General features: G+C 39.1%; 2 protein-coding genes and 1 pseudogene across 2 annotated transcripts; all 3 read right to left on the minus strand.

Annotated features, from left to right (window-relative positions):
* Positions 1-1028: 1028 nt before the first annotated feature.
* znf292a (zinc finger protein 292a) lies at positions 1029-13178 on the minus strand. The gene is made up of 10 exons (XM_030783484.1): positions 13029-13178; positions 11641-11795; positions 11384-11462; positions 10116-10251; positions 9361-9563; positions 8413-8549; positions 7505-7643; positions 5406-7397; positions 3740-5354; positions 1029-3682 (listed from the first exon to the last, which is right to left on the minus strand). The coding sequence occupies exons 1-10, from the start codon at positions 13176-13178 to the stop codon at positions 1029-1031; spliced, it is 7260 nt and encodes a 2419-aa protein (XP_030639344.1).
* A 2563-nt stretch (positions 13179-15741) lies between these two features.
* Positions 15742-16524, minus strand: cga (glycoprotein hormones, alpha polypeptide). The gene is made up of 3 exons (XM_030770155.1): positions 16428-16524; positions 16064-16251; positions 15742-15816 (listed from the first exon to the last, which is right to left on the minus strand). Exons 1-3 carry the CDS (start codon positions 16522-16524, stop codon positions 15742-15744), a joined length of 360 nt encoding a protein of 119 aa, XP_030626015.1.
* Positions 16525-18434: 1910 nt separating this feature from the next.
* On the minus strand, positions 18435-20420 carry LOC115825557 (5-hydroxytryptamine receptor 1E-like; annotated as a pseudogene).
* Positions 20421-22359: the final 1939 nt, after the last annotated feature.

Below are 22359 nucleotides of genomic sequence, written 5' to 3' on the forward strand. Positions count from 1 at the left end.
TAAGACTACAAGTAATCAATTAAGCAACAAGTTTCATTAGTGGTGACAACCTGAAAAAAGGAGGCAAACCCTTTACTCAACTGCACAGAAATACACAAGCAGTTCTGGAATTTGAACACCGTGACTTATTATGAAATCTTGTTAGAACTAAAAGTGGCATGAAATATTACCATGGATGCTATGGCTACCAAACTGACGAGAAATTATCCGAGAAATAGCCTAGACTCTTAGAAAAATAACCTACAATCACGATCTGGCATAGATGCTCATGAAAAACCATGTAAATTTAAAAGAAATACAGTTCATCATTTAAATGCATAATCGTTTTTCATTAACATCATCACGGTCATAAAACTGCTCTTCCTAAACACAAGGCTTTTAAAAGTGTAAAAAATAATTAAACTTTTAATTAAAAGAGAAAATCCATTACCATATGGTGAGGCATGAGGATGTAAAGGAATGCAGTCACTAACTTTTTCAAGTATAACAATCATTTAATTAACAGAACTTATACACTGCTGGTAGTTGTCCGAAATATGCATACACTGCAAATAAAGGCTTACAAAAGGCAATCACTTTAATTTTATTGGGTATTCTGTGGAAGACGTACATTAACAGACACTACTGTGATGTAAAAATAAATACATACTTAAAAAATGAAATAAATCCCATGGGGATATCAAAACCTTTTTATGTGTGTAAAATATTACGATTAGCAAAAGCAATTTATTTAAAAGAGAAGCTTTATAAATACAAATGTTTTTTTTTTTTGTTGTTGTTTGTCTATTTTTGCCTACATATCATATAACCATATTCTTGGACAATTTTGCAGATCTACATAAACATTTTAAAACCACCATTTTCAATAAAGGACTACGATCCCCCCTCCCACACTAATAACTTTAAGTTTAATCATGTTTGGAAATCAGATATAACGTGTTGTTTTTATGTACTGTCTGCAGCATGTTCCAATTCTTGACCTGAGTACATGGTTTGAAAGTAGAGACAGTCAGTCTCTGAACTAACCATCAACTGTACAGCCACTTTTTGAGAATGACCATGGGCCGCATGTCCTGAAGTTGTTTTAACAATAGATCAGCACCATTGGAGAAGGTTTTGTCCATCACTATCTTCACATTTTTCACTGACTCCAGCTTTAGAGGATTTCTAAAATGAACAACATTTTGGCCCTGTCTCAACTTTCTGAACTCATCAGATCTTTTGTTCATAATATTGGCTGTTTGCTGCTGAAGTGTTCTCTGTCGTTTTGTCGGCATTTCAGCCCAATCGATTTCGCTTGTTTTTCTTTTAGAGGTGTTAATGGATGGGGAAGATTCCTCTATTAATTTAAGGAATGATTTTTCAAATCCCATGGGGTTTAATATTTTAAGTTCCTCACCACTCTCAGCTTGTTTCTCCACATGGACCGTAGTGTTAGCTGTAGTGGATTCTGAAACTTCTGTAACGTTAACGTTATCACCCTCAGAAGTGCAGTTCCTCCGACTTAATTTCCTTTCAGGATCTTCTTTTCTTTCACTTGTCTTTTGCTCTGATTTCCGGGGACGACCCCTCTTTCGTTTGACCGCCGCTGAGGCCGCGGATTCAGAGACTTCATCAGCCGACTCCTTAGCTTCAGAGGTACTGACGTTATTGTTTCCCTGGTCCATGACTGATGTAGTGCTGTTATCACATCCCTCAGAATCAGTCTCTTCCCTCTCAGAGGTCTCTGTTGAGCCAGCGTCCAATGTGCCATCATCTTTGTTTCTTGACCGCGAGTTCTTCTTGCAAAATATGAACTGACTTCTCTGGTCCTCAATGTAGCGCTCAGTGAGACCATGAGTAGTGTAATGTTTGAATATATTTCTCTCTGCGTTCAAAACAGACTCGCAGCCCTTAATCATACAAGGGTACTGTAATGAAAATTTCTTAGTGCACATTGCAGTTGCCTCGTCTATGGACTTTAATGAGGGCTTCCCAAAGCTAGTCCAGTGGTTTCGTGCTTTGACTTCTTTTTTCTTTGGGTTTTTTTTCTTCATTTTGAATTTGCTATTCGCTATATTTTCCTTACCATTGTTCGGATTCACACCTGTTGGCTTCAATTTCATCATCAGGGGTTCACTCTCCTCACCATTTTTCTGTTTCTCTGGAACAGTTTCAAACGTTGCATGATGCTTTTTCATGAGGTGTCGCAGAAGATTTGATTTAGTAGTGTAGATCCGGTCACAGCCCTCCCATTCACACTGAAACGTAACGTCCACAGTTTCAAAGTCACCATCCTCTGAAATTCTTATTGCCTTGTGATCATTTTTAATGTGGTCAATGTATTTCAAGTGAGAAGTGAAAGTTGCTGAACATTTGGACTGATCACACTGGAACGTGCCTAATTCAATTCCAGACACCAGAGCACTTGCCTTCTCCAATGTGCATCTGTGAAGTATTAAATAATGCTTCAACAAGCTGGGAACTTTAGAGAGCACCTTTGAACAGTCTTTGACCTGACATTTGAATTCCTGGGTTGCTCCGTCAGATTGATCATTTCCAACACCAATTTCATCATCTCTGTCTGACTGATGCATAGCCCTATAATGGAGGATAAGATTCTGTTGAATTGAAAAAGCAGCCACACACCCTTCATGTACACATCGATATGGCCTGTATGGACTGACGGCATCGTTTGTATCAATGGAGTCTGCTTTCAGACTACTTTTTTTCTGAGTCTTTTCTCTCTTCTGGACATCAGACTCCACTTTCATATTGATCTTTTTTGGCCTGTCCTTTTTTTCTGGAGAGATTTTGTCACAGCCAGTGCCTATAGTTCCTGAGGGACAGGGGCTTTCCACTACCTGTTCTGGAACATCACCAGATGCATTCTGTGTATCTGGGTCATGATCAGAATTGCAAGTGCTCAGTACTGATGGGTTTTCCTGACCTGTTGTGATCTTCACTGGAGAAGAAACATCTAAATTTGAACTCAGAGATTGTGTAGGAGCATCATTTGCAGCCAGACTGACATCCACTTCTGTTTCTCTGAGGGCGGTTTGTCGGTCACAAACATCTCCCCCTGCTGAAACATCATTTGGTACTGCATTCATCTCCAAATTTGACGATGGACATGGCAAAGATGTGATCGGATGGTTGGAACTGTTATTTGCTTGTTCTGCCTCAGTTGAAGACTTCTCCACCTTCTTACAATTCCAACCTATTTTCAACTTGTCCAACTCCTCTTTCGACATGCGGTGGACATTTTTGTAATGAATTCTGAGGCCTGTTGTTCTCGTAAATGTTTTCAAACAAAGATGACAACGATACGGAGTAAATCGATCAGGATTCTTCTTCAGTTCATTTATCATGTCATCATTGTAATTATGAACCCGATATAGGTGTTTGAACAGAGCTTCTTTTGTCATTGCTCCATAGAGACAACCTTCTGCATCACACCTGAATGGTTTTGAGACATTTTGTTGCTTTTGACTTTCTCCATCAACTTTAGTATCACGACACTGATCATGTGACCGCTCAGCATCAGAGGTGAAAGTAGCAAGGGCGGCATTCTTATCTGGCATCTCCTGAGGTGATGCATCAACCAAGTCCAGACGCTGGAGGGCCTTCTGAATCTCTAAAATTATTCCATCCTCCCCAGGGGTCACAGAAGCGGTTTCATTGTCTCCTGTCTGTGTATCAGTCTGGGGGTTTTTGCTTTTTGGCATCATTTTTGAGTCCTTATCTATTCCATTTGGGTGGTGAGCAGAAGAGCTACTCAGGCTGGGTCTTAAAGGATTATTAGCTGAAGAACATCCATCCTTCTTTTCAGATTCATGGAGTGTTGTCTTAGACAGGTCGGAAGAAGGGAGATTACAATTTTCCACGTCGAAATTAGGGCTATACAACTCGTTAAAACTGTCATTGTGAAACAGCTTGGATTCTGATTGCTGATATGTGGCTGAATCAGAACTTTGGCTGAGCCTTTTATTTCTCGAGACAGCCTGGGGAAGCACATCTGTAACATCTGGCGCATTGAGAAAGTCAAGAAATGATACCGGTAAGTCGGCAGTAAGGTCAACTTCATCAATTGGTTTGCACTGTGAACGCTTTGATAGGTGACCTCCAAGGGATTTTGTACTTGAAAATTCCCTGTAACACCTGCAACAGATGACTTTCCCATCCTTTATTATGGCCGGCCATTTTGTCCTCTTGGATGACCTGATTTTTTTTGCTTTCTTTGTTTCATCAGAACTTGTACTCTTCTTATCTTCAAGAGGCACAGTCTGTGTTTCTGACTGTGAAGCCTCTTTATATGTAAAATCTCTGTGACCATCTGAATTAGGCATCTCTCCAGCATCACTTTCTGGTTCCTCCTTACAGGTGAGTGATGCAAGGTGGGTGATGTTCTTTACATCTGACGAGAGCACCGAGTTGGTATGCTCAGTAGTCACTGCTTTGTTTGTTAAGCTAAGTTCTTGTACTGCAATAGGATTTGCCTCTGCTGACAGAGTTGGAAGATATGGATTAAGCCCTTGCTCTGACACAGTTCCAGAAGGCAGCAAACTGCTGTTGTGAGAGATCATACTTGTATTTTCCCTAATTTGGGTATAAACAGTACCTTCAGTTGTTTCTGCATGTGGTATCTGATAGGGCTGATCTACATTGAGTGCATGCAGTACCCTCAGGGAACTAGAGACATATTTAGATGCCTCATTCATCACGCTGGAATCAGAGTTCATTGTGGGTAAAATCCGGTCATCATCAGCAGAGATTTGCGTATACTCCATGTCTCTTTGGAAACTGGTGGAGTTTTCAGAGTGGTATGGTTGATAGGTCTGCATGTGGTCAGTTAAGGTCATCAAGGGATAGTGATTCTCTTGAGCAAAATCTGAATTGCAGTTATTAAGAGCAGACGAGGCCCACGGTGAAGGCATTTCTGCTCGCATTAGTCCACAATGATTTGATGTTGTCGCATTATGTGGGCTTTCAAATGGTGGGCAAAATTTGTCACCGAAGGGCTGAAAGCTGGCGGGAACAGAATTCGCAAGTGAACCTGACACGGTTGAGTCCACCTGATATTCCAAAGGCCTAATGCCTGTGTCCTGCTGAGGCGGTCCATCACCAGATGTGTTCTTCCCTTTATTTGGAGTCTGAAAACCGGAAGTTTTCTGAACGGCGGAAACTTTCCGTGCAGCAATCTCAGCAATCCGTTTGTACTTCTTTGACAATTTCCATCCTTCATAAGCTTCTGAATGCACATTTTTAACATGCCTTGACAGACTTTTTGAGGTACTGTACTGACGTGTGCATTTCTCAAATGGACAGACGTGAGCGTTATTATTAATGTTAGTTGTACTGCTTTGCATGGAGTGCTGAAAGGACGTTTTTGACATCACAGTGCCATCGCTGGTTGATGAATCAACCGTTTGTGGGGCTTCATCTCCATCAGTTTTCCCTACATGATTTGCAGGCTCATTTTTGTTTGTTTTCTCCGCGGAGTTATTCCACATGCAGGAATACAACTTCTTATCTTGTATAAGTGTCTGAACTAAAGAGTCAGAGCTCCGTGCAGCATTTAAAAAAATGGGATCATGACAATTTATAGGAATTGGCTCAACTTTCACATAACATGGTATAATTGAGTACTCTGTAGAATTCTTCACCCTGTTCAGGCATGACGAAGTTAATCTGGAGGTCTCAGATCCCTGTTTAGGCTCAGTAACAGAAACTTCACCAGTCTGAGATTGGTGATCTGCAACTGGTTGTTTAGTAGTGCCTGATTCAACTTGATTAAGCTCCACTGTAGAATCTTGACCAGAGTTCAGCATGCTCTCAACTGAGTGTTTAATTTTCAGTGGGCTGCTTTCTCTAGGAACATCATATATTTGGTTGGATGAATATTCATGAACCAGGGAGCCCTGTAGTGGTAGTTCTGTTTGACTCTGGAACGTGCCTGCTACTTCATTTTTCACATGTTCACTCTGATGTAGATTCAGTTGAGACTGGGAGTAAAATATTTTACCACAATTTGGGTTTTTGCAAGTGAACATAATGTAGTGCTGTGCTTCATGATCGTACAACTGGTAAGCCTCACTAAATACTTTCCCACAATTCGGGAACATGCATTGTGCCTGAAACTCTGTATGCACTTTCCTGTGCATGAGGAGCTCAGCATGAGAATGGAAGCTGGCTTTGCAACCCAGCTGGATGCAACAGTACGGCTTGGTGCCACAGTGCATCTGCAAATGGTCGTTAAGGTGAGTGACATTGACAAACTGTCTGCGACAATACTGACAAACTACCTTTTGGCACTGTATCTCGAGGAAACGTTTCGCCTCCTCATCGTTTTTATGAGCTTTCACATGGGCGACTAAATTTCTGAAGTACTTGAAAACCTTTTGACAGCTTGTAACCGGACAGGAACAGTCCTCAGTTTTTTCTTCCTGTCGTGTAGTATGCACACGTTTTGGGGGAGACGGCGTAACAGTTGTAGCAGAGCTGAAATTTGAGTCTGAAGGACTTACGTTGTTTGGGCAGGATTTTGTTTTAGAGTTCTCTTTTACGATGGTTGTGTTCTGTTGCTGTTGGACTGCATTGCTCTTACACTCTGTTACTGAAGGTTTTGAGGGATTCTGTGTCTTCTTACTTGCTTTCATTGCAGCTAGTCGTTCTTTACAAGACTGTTTTACATGTGACGCTACATGTGGCTCAAGAATCGTTTTTGCCTCAAAAGTTTTAGCACATATCGGGCAACGAAAGATCCCATCTTGGACATGTTTCAATGCATGTTTTACAATTCTATGACCAAGAAACTCCTTATCACACAACACACAATACTGCATGTAGGCTTGCCAGTTGCGAAATCTAGCAGAAACAAACCCTTTCTCTCTCAATTTCTTCATTTCCCTTTTTTTCTGTTTCTCAGCTTCAGAGTCATCAAGTTCATTGGTGGGGTTCAAAATAAAATCCAACTCTTTTAAACCTTTCTCATCATCTTCAACGTCCTCACTATCATTGAGTTTGTCAATGGACAGTACAATTGATGCCTCCTCGCCCATCAATGAAAGGCATTGACGCTTTAGAGTTCTCCAATCCCAGAACTCGGGATCAAAAGGCCACTGTGTCTTCAAGGCCAGTAACAGGTCACAGCGTAGAGAATTTGGGATTGGGAGACTTTCCTCCTCCAACTTCTGGTCAGGTTCATTAAACAGTGTCTCAACAGCATAGTATGAGTCCACAGTTGGCTTAACAAGGAACTCTGTTAGTTGGCAAGCCCGTTTCACCTCCAAGTCAGCTGGCAGCAAGCAAGAGATGGTTTTACAGATAGTAGAATTGTAGTCCTCACTGCCGCTGATTCCCATCTGCAGTGCACGAATGCACATTTCAATGCACAAAGGAAGGCCATCAGCTCCAACCTTTAAAAAAAAAAAAAAAAGAAGAAGAAGAAGGAGATGAGAAGTTGTAAATCAGTTTTTATGATATCAGTGTAGATACAAATACTGGGCAGAGCTAAAAGCCTCACCTCTTCTTGAATAACCTTGATGAGGAGAAGAATGTGGTACACACTCCCAGAGAGACGTGCCAACAGCCGGCATTGATCCAAAAAAGACTGCACTGATTCAAGTCGAATCAAAAGCTTGCTCCAGAACAGTGTGAGCTCCCTGTAAAGATCACATTTTTATTACTGTAAGCATCTATAAGGCAATATATGTGGGAAATATATATAGTTGGGAAATAAAATAGTCGGGCGATCCTCTCACAAGATGTACCATCAGCTTATGATAAGGGTTTCTGGAAACCATTGTCGTACCAAAAAAAAACCTACTTGTGAAACCTCCTTAACGAAAGTGGTTCTTTAAGGTAATGTAAGTCAAAATAGTAATTCAAAAATGAGTTTGCCATGTGACAGCATCACAGTTTGTATCACGGTACATTAAGCTGGCAAAACGCCATGAACTCAAGCACCAATAAGAAAGCTGTATCATCGAATAACAGCACGGATCTATGGTCACGACATGTTTTATCAAGAACCAAACATAACTAATCTTTGCTACTGCTAAGTCAAGCATTAAATCTGGGAAGATACCTGAATAGAAAAGAATTTCAATTGATAGGCACTGTGTAAACATTCCTAATCTGTATTAAACTGACTCCCCAGCCTACAGCAGTGCTGCACAAACCTCTTGACTCCACATCCAACCTCCTACAGGATGTATTAAAACCCTAATCTGACATATCTGGTCCTAATATTGAGATGCGCCCAAAGACCTTGATGAGCTTTATCAATCCTGTTAGATAAGTGCTGGAATAAAACCATGCAGTAAGGCAGATCTGCATGAAAAGGATTAATCATCATTACCCCACAGCTGCAACACGATACAAGAGAGCAAAACTGAACTTAAAAAGTTATTGAAAAAGGGAGAGACTCACCATGCACAATACACATCTCCCTGGGCAAGCTGCCGCTTGAAAAACGCAGTGCAAAGACTGAGGGCTCCCTTCTCATCTCCATCAGACTCCAAGTTACAAATCATATCCAGAGCATCTTTACAGTCCACCTGCGCAATCTGGCAAAGGGAGGGAAAAATAGATTTGCCTACTGGGCACTTATTTCCGATAATGTATCAAAAACAGACAGAATGTCTATTGTTACAAATTATTTCTTACATGGAAAAAAAAAATATCTGCGCGTTAGGGGCAACTGACACAAATAACAGCCCTCTCTATCCTAAATACAAAGTTTTGATTTCCACTATTACTGTGTTTTCTCAAAGGAAAAAAAACACCATCATATTAGAAAAATCAAATATTGCTCAGATTGGTAGGATGAGCTGCAAGCTAAACTTGAGCCATTCTACCATCAGAAAAGGGAACAGTTAATATTAGTTTAATATTATTGCTTTCACCATTTTTACACAACTTTCTGCACTTCAAAAGAATTACATGAAGAGCAGTGAAGCCCTCATTTGATTCAGTGACAAACAGTACAGGCACCATCAGCAACCACAAGACTGAGGCGTTTTCCCACCCATAACACTTTGATGTCTGAGATTTCAGCAATAATTAAAGCACTGCAAAGAAATTCTACAGATGCTATAAAATCTGAATACAGCCATACTATCACCTATCATAATCATATAATGATAAAAAAAAAGTATTTTCAGTAAGAGGTCACTGTTAAGGAACTGAGGAATTGTTGACAAGGATGAATTATTTACCATAATTAATAACAATATTATAATAAATGAACTATACATAATGTCTACAGGTATACAAAGACCCAGATGTGAACCTATGACATAGCACTTAAATACAAACTTGGTTGCCTCACATAAATGAAGTGACATACACATTGCTTCCATTCATAATTCTACTCACCTCTTGCATAAGCTCCTCTTGTGACTTGGTCTCAGACAAACAAACGAGGTAGATTTGTTTGAAGTTCTTCTTTCCCATAAACTCTGGATAGTCTGAACAGACCTTTGCGAGCGCCACTGCTTTGTCGACACTTTTCTGTTTGAGAAGGTGTTTTATACGCATATCAAGCAGTACGGGTCCTTCCCATGCCAAAAGTTCATGAACTAAAGACAAGAAAAATGTAGTATAAAGTTTAACTTATTTGTGCAAACAAGCCATCATGCAGGTCACTTTATACCTTTCAAAAGATCTACATATGTGTTTACCACTGTCATGTTTTTCTTAATGTTACTGCCATGATATACCATCCTGCAAAAACAATATTTTTAAAATCTCTATCAAAGCACAGTCAAATCAATACAAGCATGTTTGAGTTCGAATCCCAAACAATATGGGCCTGGTGTCACAAAGAACACAACTGGCCGTGTTCTGGGTCTGCCAGATAAAACACATTCCCTGTCACTGTCCTCCAGCGACTCCTTGCATCACTGCAGCACCTACACGGTTGCAAGTGCATCCAGGGGGACCACACTAGATTCCATGGAGATGGAAGAGTGAAAAGAAGCACTGGCTGGCTTTGCATGTTTGAGGAGCATATGTTCACTAGTATTCACTGTGCTGGATTGACACAGGGATTCAATGCTATGAGAGGGATGGGTGCCAGTACATGGAACTGGGAGAAAATGAGGTTAAAATAAATAACAAGCGTGTTTAACCTTTGTCAGTATCTGGTGAGTTGCCTGACAGGATGCTGCACAGAGTGGTATTGGTCCAAACACCACTTTCCTCAGCCAGAGTTGACAATGTGTGAAGCTGTGAATTCCCATTCTGCTGCAGAATACCATGTGCAGTCTGTGAAGAAGAGATAACAAATTCATTGGTAACTTCATCAACAGGTGCTGATTCTCCAACCATGCAGCCCTGCAAAGTTTTTTTTTTTTTACTAAATAGTCACTGGCTTCATTGGCGACCAAAGCCAAGCTATTTGTCCTTTTCTATGTTTTACATCTGTTTCATTTGTTTTAATACATGCTCTGTAAATGATGTTTATGCAAAATATATTCTTGCAACTCTTTAACAATGCTAACCCAATAATTAACATTGCTGTGCCTATAATGAGTTTAGAATGCTTATCAGCACACTGTTTGCTTTACAGCCTGGAATTGAGGTAAACATAGATGTCAGGGGCTGTGGCAGCCCTTTAAGACACCTGGAGCTTGCCTTTTTGGGCTTTGGCCATGAGAAGCTATTGCTAACTGGTGTAACTCAAATGCAGCTGCCTCTCTTGTCAACCACATAGATAAAGAGACAAATAAGGCATGTGCCCACACTATCTGACAAAAACTCTCTGATCTCGGCCTGAGGGCAACAGAAAATAAATAACCGAAATGAATAAATGACTAACTGCAACAAAAACAGACATGAACTGGTTTAAAATGAAAAAAAGATCATATCAGAAGCAATAAAGGCCCAAAAGAATAATTCCATCCCAACATAACTTTTTAAAACAAACAAACAAAAAAACACCCCAACTAGCCAGATACATTCTACTTTTGGTTTACATAATACCTAACTTAATACACTTAATAATAGGGATGCAAGAGTACACAAACCTCAAAGTCTGGTCCATACCACAGAATTTGGGGACTGGAACAGTATGCAAACTGGATTTTGTTGCTCACAACTGTCCATGTGAAAATTATATTACAGATAGTGTAGTGTGCAATTTTATTCATTGCATTACCACATGCCCATTGGAAAACTGTTCCGTTCACAGCACATTTAACAACTCAGCAGTTCAGTACAAATACATGTGCATTGCACCCGTGTACAACATTTATGAAGTTTAGATTAATATTTTTACTTAAGCCAGGATAAAAGTATCTCAATAAATAGTCATGTTTGCACTACTGAGTTTAATTCAAGCTTCCTGTTCATTATTATCTGGAGTATTTGAGTACATGTTGCCCATGTACTCACTAACCTTGACAGAGGACTGAAATTTTTCCCATAAGGCACCTGGGACTTGCTCTGAGAGCGAGAGTAGAAGATCCAGACAGCTCCTACAACAAATAAGTCAAAAACTGTCAAGGCAAGTTTTGTTCATCATACTTAAAATTTAATCACTACACAGCATCCTGGGTGACCTTTTTCATTAGGTAAGTGATAAATTAAAATGTATCTACATACTGAAGACATTATTTTTCCAATAAGAGATCTTTAAAATCATCCAACACTCACAATGCTAACTTCTCAAGTACAACTGAGACATGTTCACATTCAGCAGAGAGAGAGGGGAGGGCCTCAGCATAGTTAAGTATGGCCACTGTGTACATCTCCAGTACAGGGAATGGATCTTCTTCAGGCTTCCACTGGCCTCCATGCTCCACCAGCACCTGAATTAAAAGAAAATGAGTTATAGCACACACGATCACTGAACACAAGTTATTTTATACTCTGCTGTCTGCATAAGATTAGTTTATGGCCGTTATTGGCTGCCCTAGTTCTGTCCTAAAAAAATCTGAATTTAGTAATGTAAACAGGATACAACGGATGTTGTCTGCTAGGCAGATAACTTTAATAAAACAAGAATATTGACGTTATGAATGCAAATAACACTGTTTGCTCAGCTGAAAAGAGAAACAGAGAGAGAAGGGGCAATCAAATCTAACAAAGGTTATATTAACCTGAATCATTACATCTTCGGGTCCTTCCCCACCCCCATTTTACCCTAATTATCGAGCCAAAAAAGGAATCCAGCTATCACTGGTCAACTGTAGCCTCTACCTCACTGCTTTAATTTCAAATGAAAATGTGCCACGCTCTCAGCCCACCGCAAATCAGTGCAGTTGGGAATTCAGGATTTCATCGGCAGCTCGTATTAACCGGACAAATGACAAGTCAGGGACAGTGCTTGTAAAAAGCAGTCTCCAGATTGTGTCTACGCAATCCATGTGCACGGGCCTAAATGGTGAATATTTTTCTTTCACATTATGCAAACACAGCATCTAATTATAATGCATTTAGGTTACTGTGCATTGGTTCTGCCCATACCTCCAGCACAGCATTACGTTCAACCAGCCCTGCACAAGATATCTGGTGTTCGGAGACACTATCCTGCCGCTAACTTTGCTAACCGTTTTAGAGTGTTCATCCAAAAATTCGTTCTGAGTTCACTAGTATTGTACACATTTATTCCTCTGTGAATATTTGTGCAAACATCGAAAACCAACGCATGAGGTAAATGAATAATAATTCAAATATGTCTGCACTGCCAAAATTCGGGTTCGCGACATTTCTCCATTACCAATGCAATTAGCGCAAGGTACCACAAAAAGCTAGCGAGCTAGCCCCAAGCTCAGGGGGCTTGGCAGGGTGCAGAAGCTGTGCATGGAGCAAAACTGTATTTCCGCGGTCTTCCTTATTTGGTAGTTAGCGTAATGCACTGTACTTTTGTATAATGTACCAATCTGGATTTTCTATTACAGAATATGCATCAATTTAAAAAGTAGGGTCTGGTTACGTTTTTTTTTCAGCCGGTCAATGCTAGCTTTAGCTCCGTTAATGGGAGACATGCAACCCCATCAATCAGCAAAAGCAGCGGGGAAAATTAAATATCGAGTACCAACCTGGCAAAAGTCGTGGCAAAAACTTGAAGTGGCGTCTAATGCCGATTGTGAACTTTCTTTTAGTGTTGTGGTCAAATTCTGAAATCGTTTTCTGAGGGCCACAATCTCTTCCCTTGTGTTGTATTCCTTTTCTGTCTCTTCCTCCGCCATCTTCACAACAATCACGGCCGCGCTCGGACGGACGGACCTGCGCGTGCTCGTGTACGGCACGCAAGATGACGCAAATCGGGGTTTTTCAATAATAACCTACTGACATTTAGGATGTAATTTATCCAAAAACTAAGTGGAGTAAATTAAGATGCACTAGATTATCAAATGGTCAAAGTTACATTAGTTGATTGCATCATGGCAGCTCTCTGCATTGATGAGATCACGGACGTTACCTTGGGGACATCACTATTCTTGCGGTGAGTATGGACTCAAGAACTGATGAGGTAGCCTGCTTTATGTTTTGGAGCTTTTGAATTCCTTTTGTAGAGAGTTTGAACTATTATGGATTAAAGTGCAAAAGCACAAAATAAGTAGTGACCTTCTAAAAGAAATGCACTGTATCATTATATCACTCTCTGAAGAGCCTAATTAAAATGTGATTGTCTTCTGATTCGTGAACTGCTTACCAGGAAACTGAACTGGAGTTATACTTCATAAAAAAAAAAGTTGAGAACTATATTTAGGTATATAAAAATGTTTGTATTCAGGCATCAGGAATGAATGACACTTATCTGATCTCTTTCATGCACCAGTTAGGTAAAGATCTGAGCAACCAACAGCTCATGTTAGAAGCTACTAACTGTCAAGTGGTTACTTTTGGGGTTCATATTCCAAACCCAGTAAGTTACTTCAGGGTAGCGCTTTATGGGATGATCTTGGTGAAACAGATAGATAATCAAACCTTTTTCATATACGCCCCTGAGTTCTCATCTATTATCAGTGTGATGCGTATACCTAAAAGGTGTCATTTAAAATGTGATGTATGACAACATTGTAACAGTGAAAAATGGAAACCATCAACTCATCAATACTCAACTGTTCCTGATGTCTAAGTTTCAAAGAGATATTCTTCCCAGTTTAATATCTCTCACATAACCTCAATGCATGACTGGGTTTACACTCCACTATCCTCATAATGTGGATAACAGTTCAACCTACAAATGGTACTGTTATTGTTTTACCTAATATCTGATGGCAGACCTCAGAGCTAATTGTTCCATCAAACATTTTGCCTGAAATCAGCACTCTGGACATATATGAAAATTACATTAATATAAAACAATAGTGAACCATTTTTATTATTAAAGCAGGCTGGCTGCTTCCTAGATATATAACCTTTATTGCATCAATACAGCGGTTTGTCTGAATTTGGCACAATGACTCTGTGCTCTCCGCCTGTGATCACAAACATACTTTTGCCCTCTTAGATCAAAAATATGAAATATTTCAAAATGTTTTTCCACACGTCTGATCAATGATCTTTTGTATTAAGAATGTTCAGATTTTTCCTTAATCTTTTTCATCAAGTAATGCTGAGAGTACACTTTCCACTTGCTCTCTCTCTCTCTCTCTCTCTCTCTCTCTATCTCTCTCTCTCTCTCTCTCTCTCTGCCCATACCTCTTTAAGATGCTGCAAACTGACCTCCAGTTCAAAGTTGTATGGCTCCACCACACACCAAGAGAGCCAAGTAAAGCACAAGACCATACTGCTTTTGAATATATATAGTGCTTTTCTTTAACTGTTTTCCTTTCTGTTTAACAAGAGAATAAAAAAAAGTCATTCGAAAAGAATACAGTGTGTCTAAATGAATATATTTTGCAACCAATGCCTATTATATGAAAAATCAAAAGCACAATTTTTTCCATTATCCAGTATATTTTCAACAAGTATACATATCTCTGTGTGGCAAGGTGAATGGATTGCCAGATATAATCTTAAATTATTTATTAGATCTTATTAGGTCAGTGGCACTACAGCCTATTTAGTCCCCCATTTATTTTCAGTTAAATAGTTTTAAATGGCTATGGTATATTTATCACAGGCGCTCCTGTATACTGCAATTTATGGAAGTAGTTGATAAGAAATTGCAATCATATGAATCAGATATTATTTTATATCTCTCAGTTATAGTTTTTAAATATAATGAGATATCAGCATGATTAGAATTTGTGAATACTTGAACTTAAAGGTTCCTATTAATGACAGGCTTCCATAAGTCTGTGTGTGAAATATGTTTCTTCAATGATGTATGCACTCTGTGTCAAGCTGATGACCAGGGAAACTTTGGCATTGTTGCACAGCTTTACTGACATTTAATAGAGCAAATTTGATGGTATCATTTTTAAACTGCTTTGAAAAAGAGCCATGTGCTGTACTTGTAGGTATGGGGGGACAAGGAGATGAAATTCAAGAGGAACTGAACTATTTTAAGTTTTTTACACTCAATTCTTAAACAAATGCACTTCAAGCCACATATTATTTTTACCAATACAATAACAGCAACAACATCACAAAGAATAGATGCATACAAACAACGAGTCTCTAGTGATATACATATAACAAATAAATGTAAAGTTGACATTTTTTTAACTTGCTTTTTTTGGGTTATAAACATAATGCTGCATTCATCCCGTCTGAAACACATACATAACAAACACAGTCTAGCAAGCTGAGCAAATGTGCCATGAGAATCTTCTGTGACATCTTGATTTTTATTAGAGTCTAAGACTTATGATAATAACAGGTGCTGCAATGGCAGTCTGTGTGATTCACAAGTGGCACGTTATCAACAATTATCTGTAAAAAGAAACAGAAAGAGAGCCCATAAGTCACTGTTTTAAGGGTTTAAATGAAATCCACTGTTGCCATTTGGCAGTAAAGTATTTTACGCAATATTAAATTAAAAATTAAAAATGTATCTAAAATGTCAGACTTTGTTCATGCTCTTCAAGTGTAAACTTGGTCTGCAAGGATTACAAAAAAGTGTTGTTACCTACATAAAGTACTGATGTTCACGTTTTCAGTTAACATAGAATGATCGTACCCTTTTGACTTCTTTGGCAACACAGCATGTGGCCTCCGAGGTAATGTTCTTTGGGACCAACATGGTTTTCTTGGATCTCAGAGGAGTGGGGTATGCCCTGGAAAAGCAACAGCCCATGCACTGATAGACAGGGGCGCCGGGCGTCGAAAAGATGTGGTTCTCCTTGAGTTTGCACTCTTCACAACCATCTGTTGATGTAAGAGGCAGCATTATCACTATAGTTGTAATTTAGATATTTTCTGCTTGCCATTCTTTATTTTCCTAAGGTCTCTCAAACCATATGACCAGATGTAGCCATTTAATAGTAGTGCAACAGTAATGTACCATAAGAATCCATAATATTCAAGATCAGAAAACAACCCACAGCTAGTCATGTCGATGTTGGTGTAAAAATCTCCAATCTGAATGAGCACAAAAAGCAGTAGAACGGATGTCCCAGTAAATTTCACTGTGCAAGTCATCATAACTGTAACAAGAAAAACAAACCTTTTTTAAAGCACAGCCTTTACAGTACTTTAGATCATCTATTCCTCAGATCCAGTTCTGTAATTTTCCTACTGTGAAACTACCCAACGGCAACACAAACTGCACCCTACCTGAATGTAAGATTTTCCTCCTTCCACTTCAGAAACGTGAAGACTCTGGAGTTTGCAAAATGCAGAATGATGATTTATACCAAAATCCCTCTCCCTTTATGCTTCTTCTGAAACCTGTCCATCCAATTACTGTTCAGTGTGACTCACTAACCACATGGGGACCTGATAATCCATTAAGTAAATGAAAAGAAAGGCTGCATATGGACACCAATGTCAGTGTGCATTATTTTGACATTTCATTAATCCCCCATCACAGACTTTGTTTTTACAAGGTATAAAGTACACCGATCATGGGGAGAGTACATATAATCTCAGAAGACGCAGACATGTAACCAGATAACCAATGTATCCACTGATGATCAAAGAGCTGCAGGTCTAAGGTTGTGTAAGCCCTTGACCATATGAAGTTAATTTAGTTGTAAATATCATTAGTGGTCATGTAGTTTGAAAGTTATGGGACAAAACTTTCAATGTTATTAGACAAAAAGGTGATTGTGACCATGTGGTGATGAGAAAAATGCATAGTTTCATGTCAGAATTAGTGTAATTGTCTGACATTTACTTACGTTTTTTAACTGTAACCACCCTGATACTGAGGGTTAAGCCGTGCATTTGAGAAATAATCTCCAATGTAACCATTTGACAAAAAAATCACACAGACTGATGAGGTTATTTGAAAACGGAAAAAAAGGATATTGCCCCCGCAAAACTGAAAATTCAGCATTTAGTGCAGCATCTTTATCCATTCCTGCTACTCATTCTTAAGTAAACATAGTCAGGTTTTGCTGAATATCAATGTGCATCTTTCTGCCATTACCATTAATGCTGAGACACAGGGCGTCATTGAAATACAGTCAAATGCTGCCTTCATTCATGGGGTAAAGAAACTCTGTGCTGACTACCTATGGATTATTATGAATCTATAACAGATTGTTACATCAAGAAAAACAAATAAGTATAAAAATGAAGAACATCTGGAAATGCTTTGGCACAGTAAAATGACTTTTGAGAATCTTATGATGAAATACATATCATATTTACCTGCCATCTTATCTCTCTATCTCTCCATTTGCTGGTATTCAACATTGTGTGTCCTTGGTCAAATTGGAGACTAGTCCTTGGCATAAGGCCATGGTAACCCTACACCTGCTGTGCCAGATGGAAGAGGGAGAGCACAGCCTTTGGGCTTTAGAGACAGACTGTCTTCATTTCCATTTAGTTCTTTAACCTCATCAGTACAGTTGATTTTTTTACACTGCGCCAAATAAAACCCAAATAAAACAAATTTGCCATTCTTTGCTGTCCTGTCTTTCCTTTCTGATAATGTAATGTAGCTTTCTTTTGAATCACTAAGAAGTCCTGCTGGTTATGCAACTTATATTTTTCATGGTTGGAAAAAATCGGAATTGGTCACTATTATGATTTATAATATTTATCATTTATAATGTTGTATAAGAAAAACCTGTGCTGTATGCCATCCTTGATAAGAAGCACATTTGATCCGTTACCACGATAACTACAAATTTGCCCATTGCTTTTCTAGTGTAAAATTCCCTGGAGGCACACAGTTTTGATTTCAGAGTTATTTGATATTCCATGAACAGCTACACTGCCATAATTACTCAGGAAAAGTGTGCTGTTTTTGAGTGCTCTCATGACTACTTTTAGTTTGGTGTGTGTGGATTATATTAACACTAAAACTGTTTACATAAACCATAACAAACACATTTCGAGTTCATTTAACACTGTCAAATATGTTGTACATGCAAGCAGTTCTATATATAACCTCTCCATTTGAGAAGCCTTTTTAAGGCATGTTTGAAACCCTTGTAAAAACTGGTGTAAAGCAGAGGACTGATCAGGGAGTTTATGTGCACAAGCCAGGTAAGGAAGTTTGATACCAATTTCTGAGAGGTGCAGCATACATAGCCAAGCCAGCAGGTCCTGAGCAAAAAAAGGCAGCCAGAAGAGGACAAAAGCTCCCAGGATGAGCACAGGAGATTGGGCAGCCTTCCTGTCCCTACTGACGCCCACCTGGGGCCTCTCTTGGTCAAGCTCACCCTCTATGGGTAAAGCACCATAGCTGGTGATAATGAGTTTGCTGAGGCTCAGGGTATGATCTGTGCTTGGGGACACAAACGTAATGTCCAATCTAAATGCTGGTTAAGGAATTCTGGTCGCTGATGCTCCTGTCAGAGAGACTTGTGAGATCCTGAGTCTGGTATAAGGTCTTGGCAGCTCTGAAAATCTGTCATAAAGGAAATGAATGAGAATCATGGGGATCTGGAAGGCCCGGAGAGCTGGAGTAGATAGATCATGCTTGATTCTGCACTGAGTGGTGCAGTTGTTGCACCTCCAGGACAGTCGGGGCACTGTGAATTAGAATAAGAAAGAGCAGTGGTTACCATGGCAACAGCCAGACAGGGGTCCTCTTGCAAGTGCATTCAAGGGCAAGTGATGGAACAATGCACGTGTAGAGCGATGGTGCACAGGTGAAGAGTGGAGCAAGAGCAGTAGGTCATGTCAATACTAAACCAAACACCACAGACTACATTTCCCAGCATCCACTTCTTTGTGGTGATGTACAAGACACTGAGGGGCATCACCAATATGGCTACCAGTAAGGGGAGGGACAGCAAAGGAGTATATTAGGTAGTTTGCTAGGAGATGAAGTTTCTTTGTGATCCTGGTTGTGATTCTGACAGTGCTATTTCAGAAGGAGATGAGCAGAGTTAAGCTGGTGAGAAAGAGGACCAACAAAGCTCCTTCTGGCTCAAAAAAATAAATGTGTCCTGCACCTAGGGACTCCTGAGAGTTTCTCAGTGGTTTCATGACATTACCTTTTAGGGGAATCATCTTTTAGGTTGGATGGCTGGGTGTATACTTCTATGTTACCCTTTAACCTGAAGTTCTGTATGGAGACAATAACATGTCAAAAAACATGAAATGAATATTGAAACATTGAAAAATGCGGGAAAAAAGTGGGAAAGGTCATCAAAGTTGGGTGAATACCAAATTTTAAAAGTGTGTGTGTGTGTGTGTATGTGTGTGCAACTGATAAAGCATAAGGTGCATACAGAGGACAGAGAGCTGTGTGTTTTTAAAATCACACATTTATTAAGGTGTATAAAGACCAACTACGTTACTTTCTGATACTTGGATAATTACTTTGATTTGATATTTTATTCATTTGGTGGCAGCCTGTGTCACTGAAAGAATGAGTGTTTAGAGTGTGTGTGTGTGTTGGAGGGTAGTGGATGGGATGGAATACTGAAATAAAGAGTGCGGTATGTGTCAAAACACTGAAGCTGACATGCAGGGACTTAGTATAGTTGATGTGTTTAGGTAGCCAGTTTTGCAAAAGACCAACGCGACTGGCATGCTTTTGTCAAACTAACACACGGTCAAACTACTCCACTTTTGAGAGCTGTTACCTTATCTTTCAAAAATATAATCACATCAAATGCAGTCTTATTACAGAAATGAGGCAATTATCATGTCAAGATTTTTTTCTGACATTTATTTAGTAAAGTAACTATACTTAAATGTTTTTCTCATAGAGTTCGATTGGCTCGTCCAGCACTTTGACATTCGTCAATGTTTTTGACCTTAAACCGACAGTTTTCATTGCCCCACACAGACTTCTACTCCCCCTACCCCACTCCCGTTTTTTTTTTCGACTAATCGCCGCACAGTTGTTGATAAGAGCAGGACAACCCTACCTTTTTAATACACGTGTCCTTTATGTCCTGATTTTTCATTTCTACGTACATCTGACATCCTTTAAATGGATGAAATGGTTGTGGTAACTCAGTCCTTGAAAAAAGAAATGTCAACATTTGCAGCGCTGTTTGTGTGCTCCCTCTAACCAAAACAAAACAAAACAAAAAAAAGAAATCGTAAAAGTCGCTTGATAGACAGATTACGTCTCTATCAATGCGAGTGCGGAGTGACTCTAGCCTACTCACAGCCCACCCCTCCTCCAAACCAAACCCTCGCGCTGCCTCGACCAAGAAATTAAAGGGCGAAAATAAGTAAAAGCATCCGTGTCATCCCTCCAGGATAGAAAATCTCGGATTTACCCTCTCTGTCATGTGTGTGTATGCGTGTGTGTATGTTATTACAAAACTTGGATTCTTCTTGATTTAAAGCCTAGCCTATTGTTTGCAGCTGTCTGTAAATTCAGCAGTCTGCGAAAAAGACGTGCAATCTGCTGCTGACCTAGTGCCTATGATCTGAGAATTTACATAATCTTCTTCAGTCGCTTTTTCAAGTTTATTTATTTATTATCAGTTGTATTTTTGACATATCAGATATGCTATTTGTGATTTTTCTCGCTTCTGGGATTCCATAACTATCACAATGTCACTGTAATTATAATGAATACGGTTCCGGTTTTAGTCTTTCAGAGCATCTGTTAAAGCATCCTTAAAATACAGCTCATGAATTTTACCTTGTGTCAGCACAAATACGTGTGGGGAAAGTGGATAATGCTCTTACAGGCCAAGGCTACCCTTTAGCTGGGTACTTCTCTTGAATTGCCTCGGTAAGCTTTCAGTGTATAAATGAATAAATTAATATGTTGATGTCTAATGATCTCTCTCTCCCTCTCTCTCTCTCTCTCTCAGAACTAATGATAGAGGAAGGGAAAACATATCATGACCCAGCAGGTCATGAAAATCAATCGATCTTATGACTAATGGCTATGATAATGATTATGATCTCCTTAAATTTGACTTTAGAATTTATACCTATTAAACATGCTCTCCATCATTTCCAAGTGCTCTGTCAATTACATTTAAGGATGCTATGAGTTTATGGGTCATTTATAAACTCATATTACACATGAGGACTGTGAATAGATCATAATTATGCCTGAGTAAAATCAAATGCTTTTAAAGGACGCCAACACTGTGGGATTGGCAAACTAGACTGCCTGTGAACAGTTAATCAAATACCAATATACATATATACACACACACACACACATACACATGTATGTATGTGTGTGTGTATATATATATATATATATATATATATATATATATATATATATATATATATATATATATATATATATATATATATATTCCCTTGTTTTGTGCAGCTTTGCATGTTTTACACATCTATTTTTGGCGCAATGGTTTTAAACTTGGAAAAGGCCATCTTTGTGCTGTATTAGCTGTGTTAACTTATCTCAGGAAACTCCACACATTTGCCCTTTTTCCTTTGCTCTGACTCTATGCCCACTGAAATACATAATACAAGTCCATACTGCAAAATCTACCTCACTTTTATATTGAACTGAAGACTAAATTCAATGGCAGTATTATCATTTGTGTGCACATGGCTTCTGGGAACTCTTCTTGGTTGAGTATATCAGTATAAGGTAACATGAACAACCTCTCTAAAGTGATATCACCGCCAAGAGATCGAAAAAGTCATGGACTCTAAACATAATCTATTAAACAATCTCAATCGCTCATGACTGCACAGTTAATGCAAAGCCTTCATATGAAGACACATTATTAGTCCAGGTGTGAAGGTCAACTGCACTTTTTTTTTTTAAGTGTTTCATTTTCCAATTCAGTGAGTCATACAGAAATGTAAGTGTAAAAAGTGATTATTGATTAAATGCCCAAGGAATTATGCCCTGCTCTCTGAATGTTTAAACAAAAAAAGCCAAAGCTATGTCTGTGA

The sequence above is a fragment of the Chanos chanos genome, chromosome 1 (genome assembly GCF_902362185.1).
Source record: "Chanos chanos chromosome 1, fChaCha1.1, whole genome shotgun sequence".
In the NCBI taxonomy this organism is placed as follows: domain Eukaryota; kingdom Metazoa; phylum Chordata; class Actinopteri; order Gonorynchiformes; family Chanidae; genus Chanos; species Chanos chanos.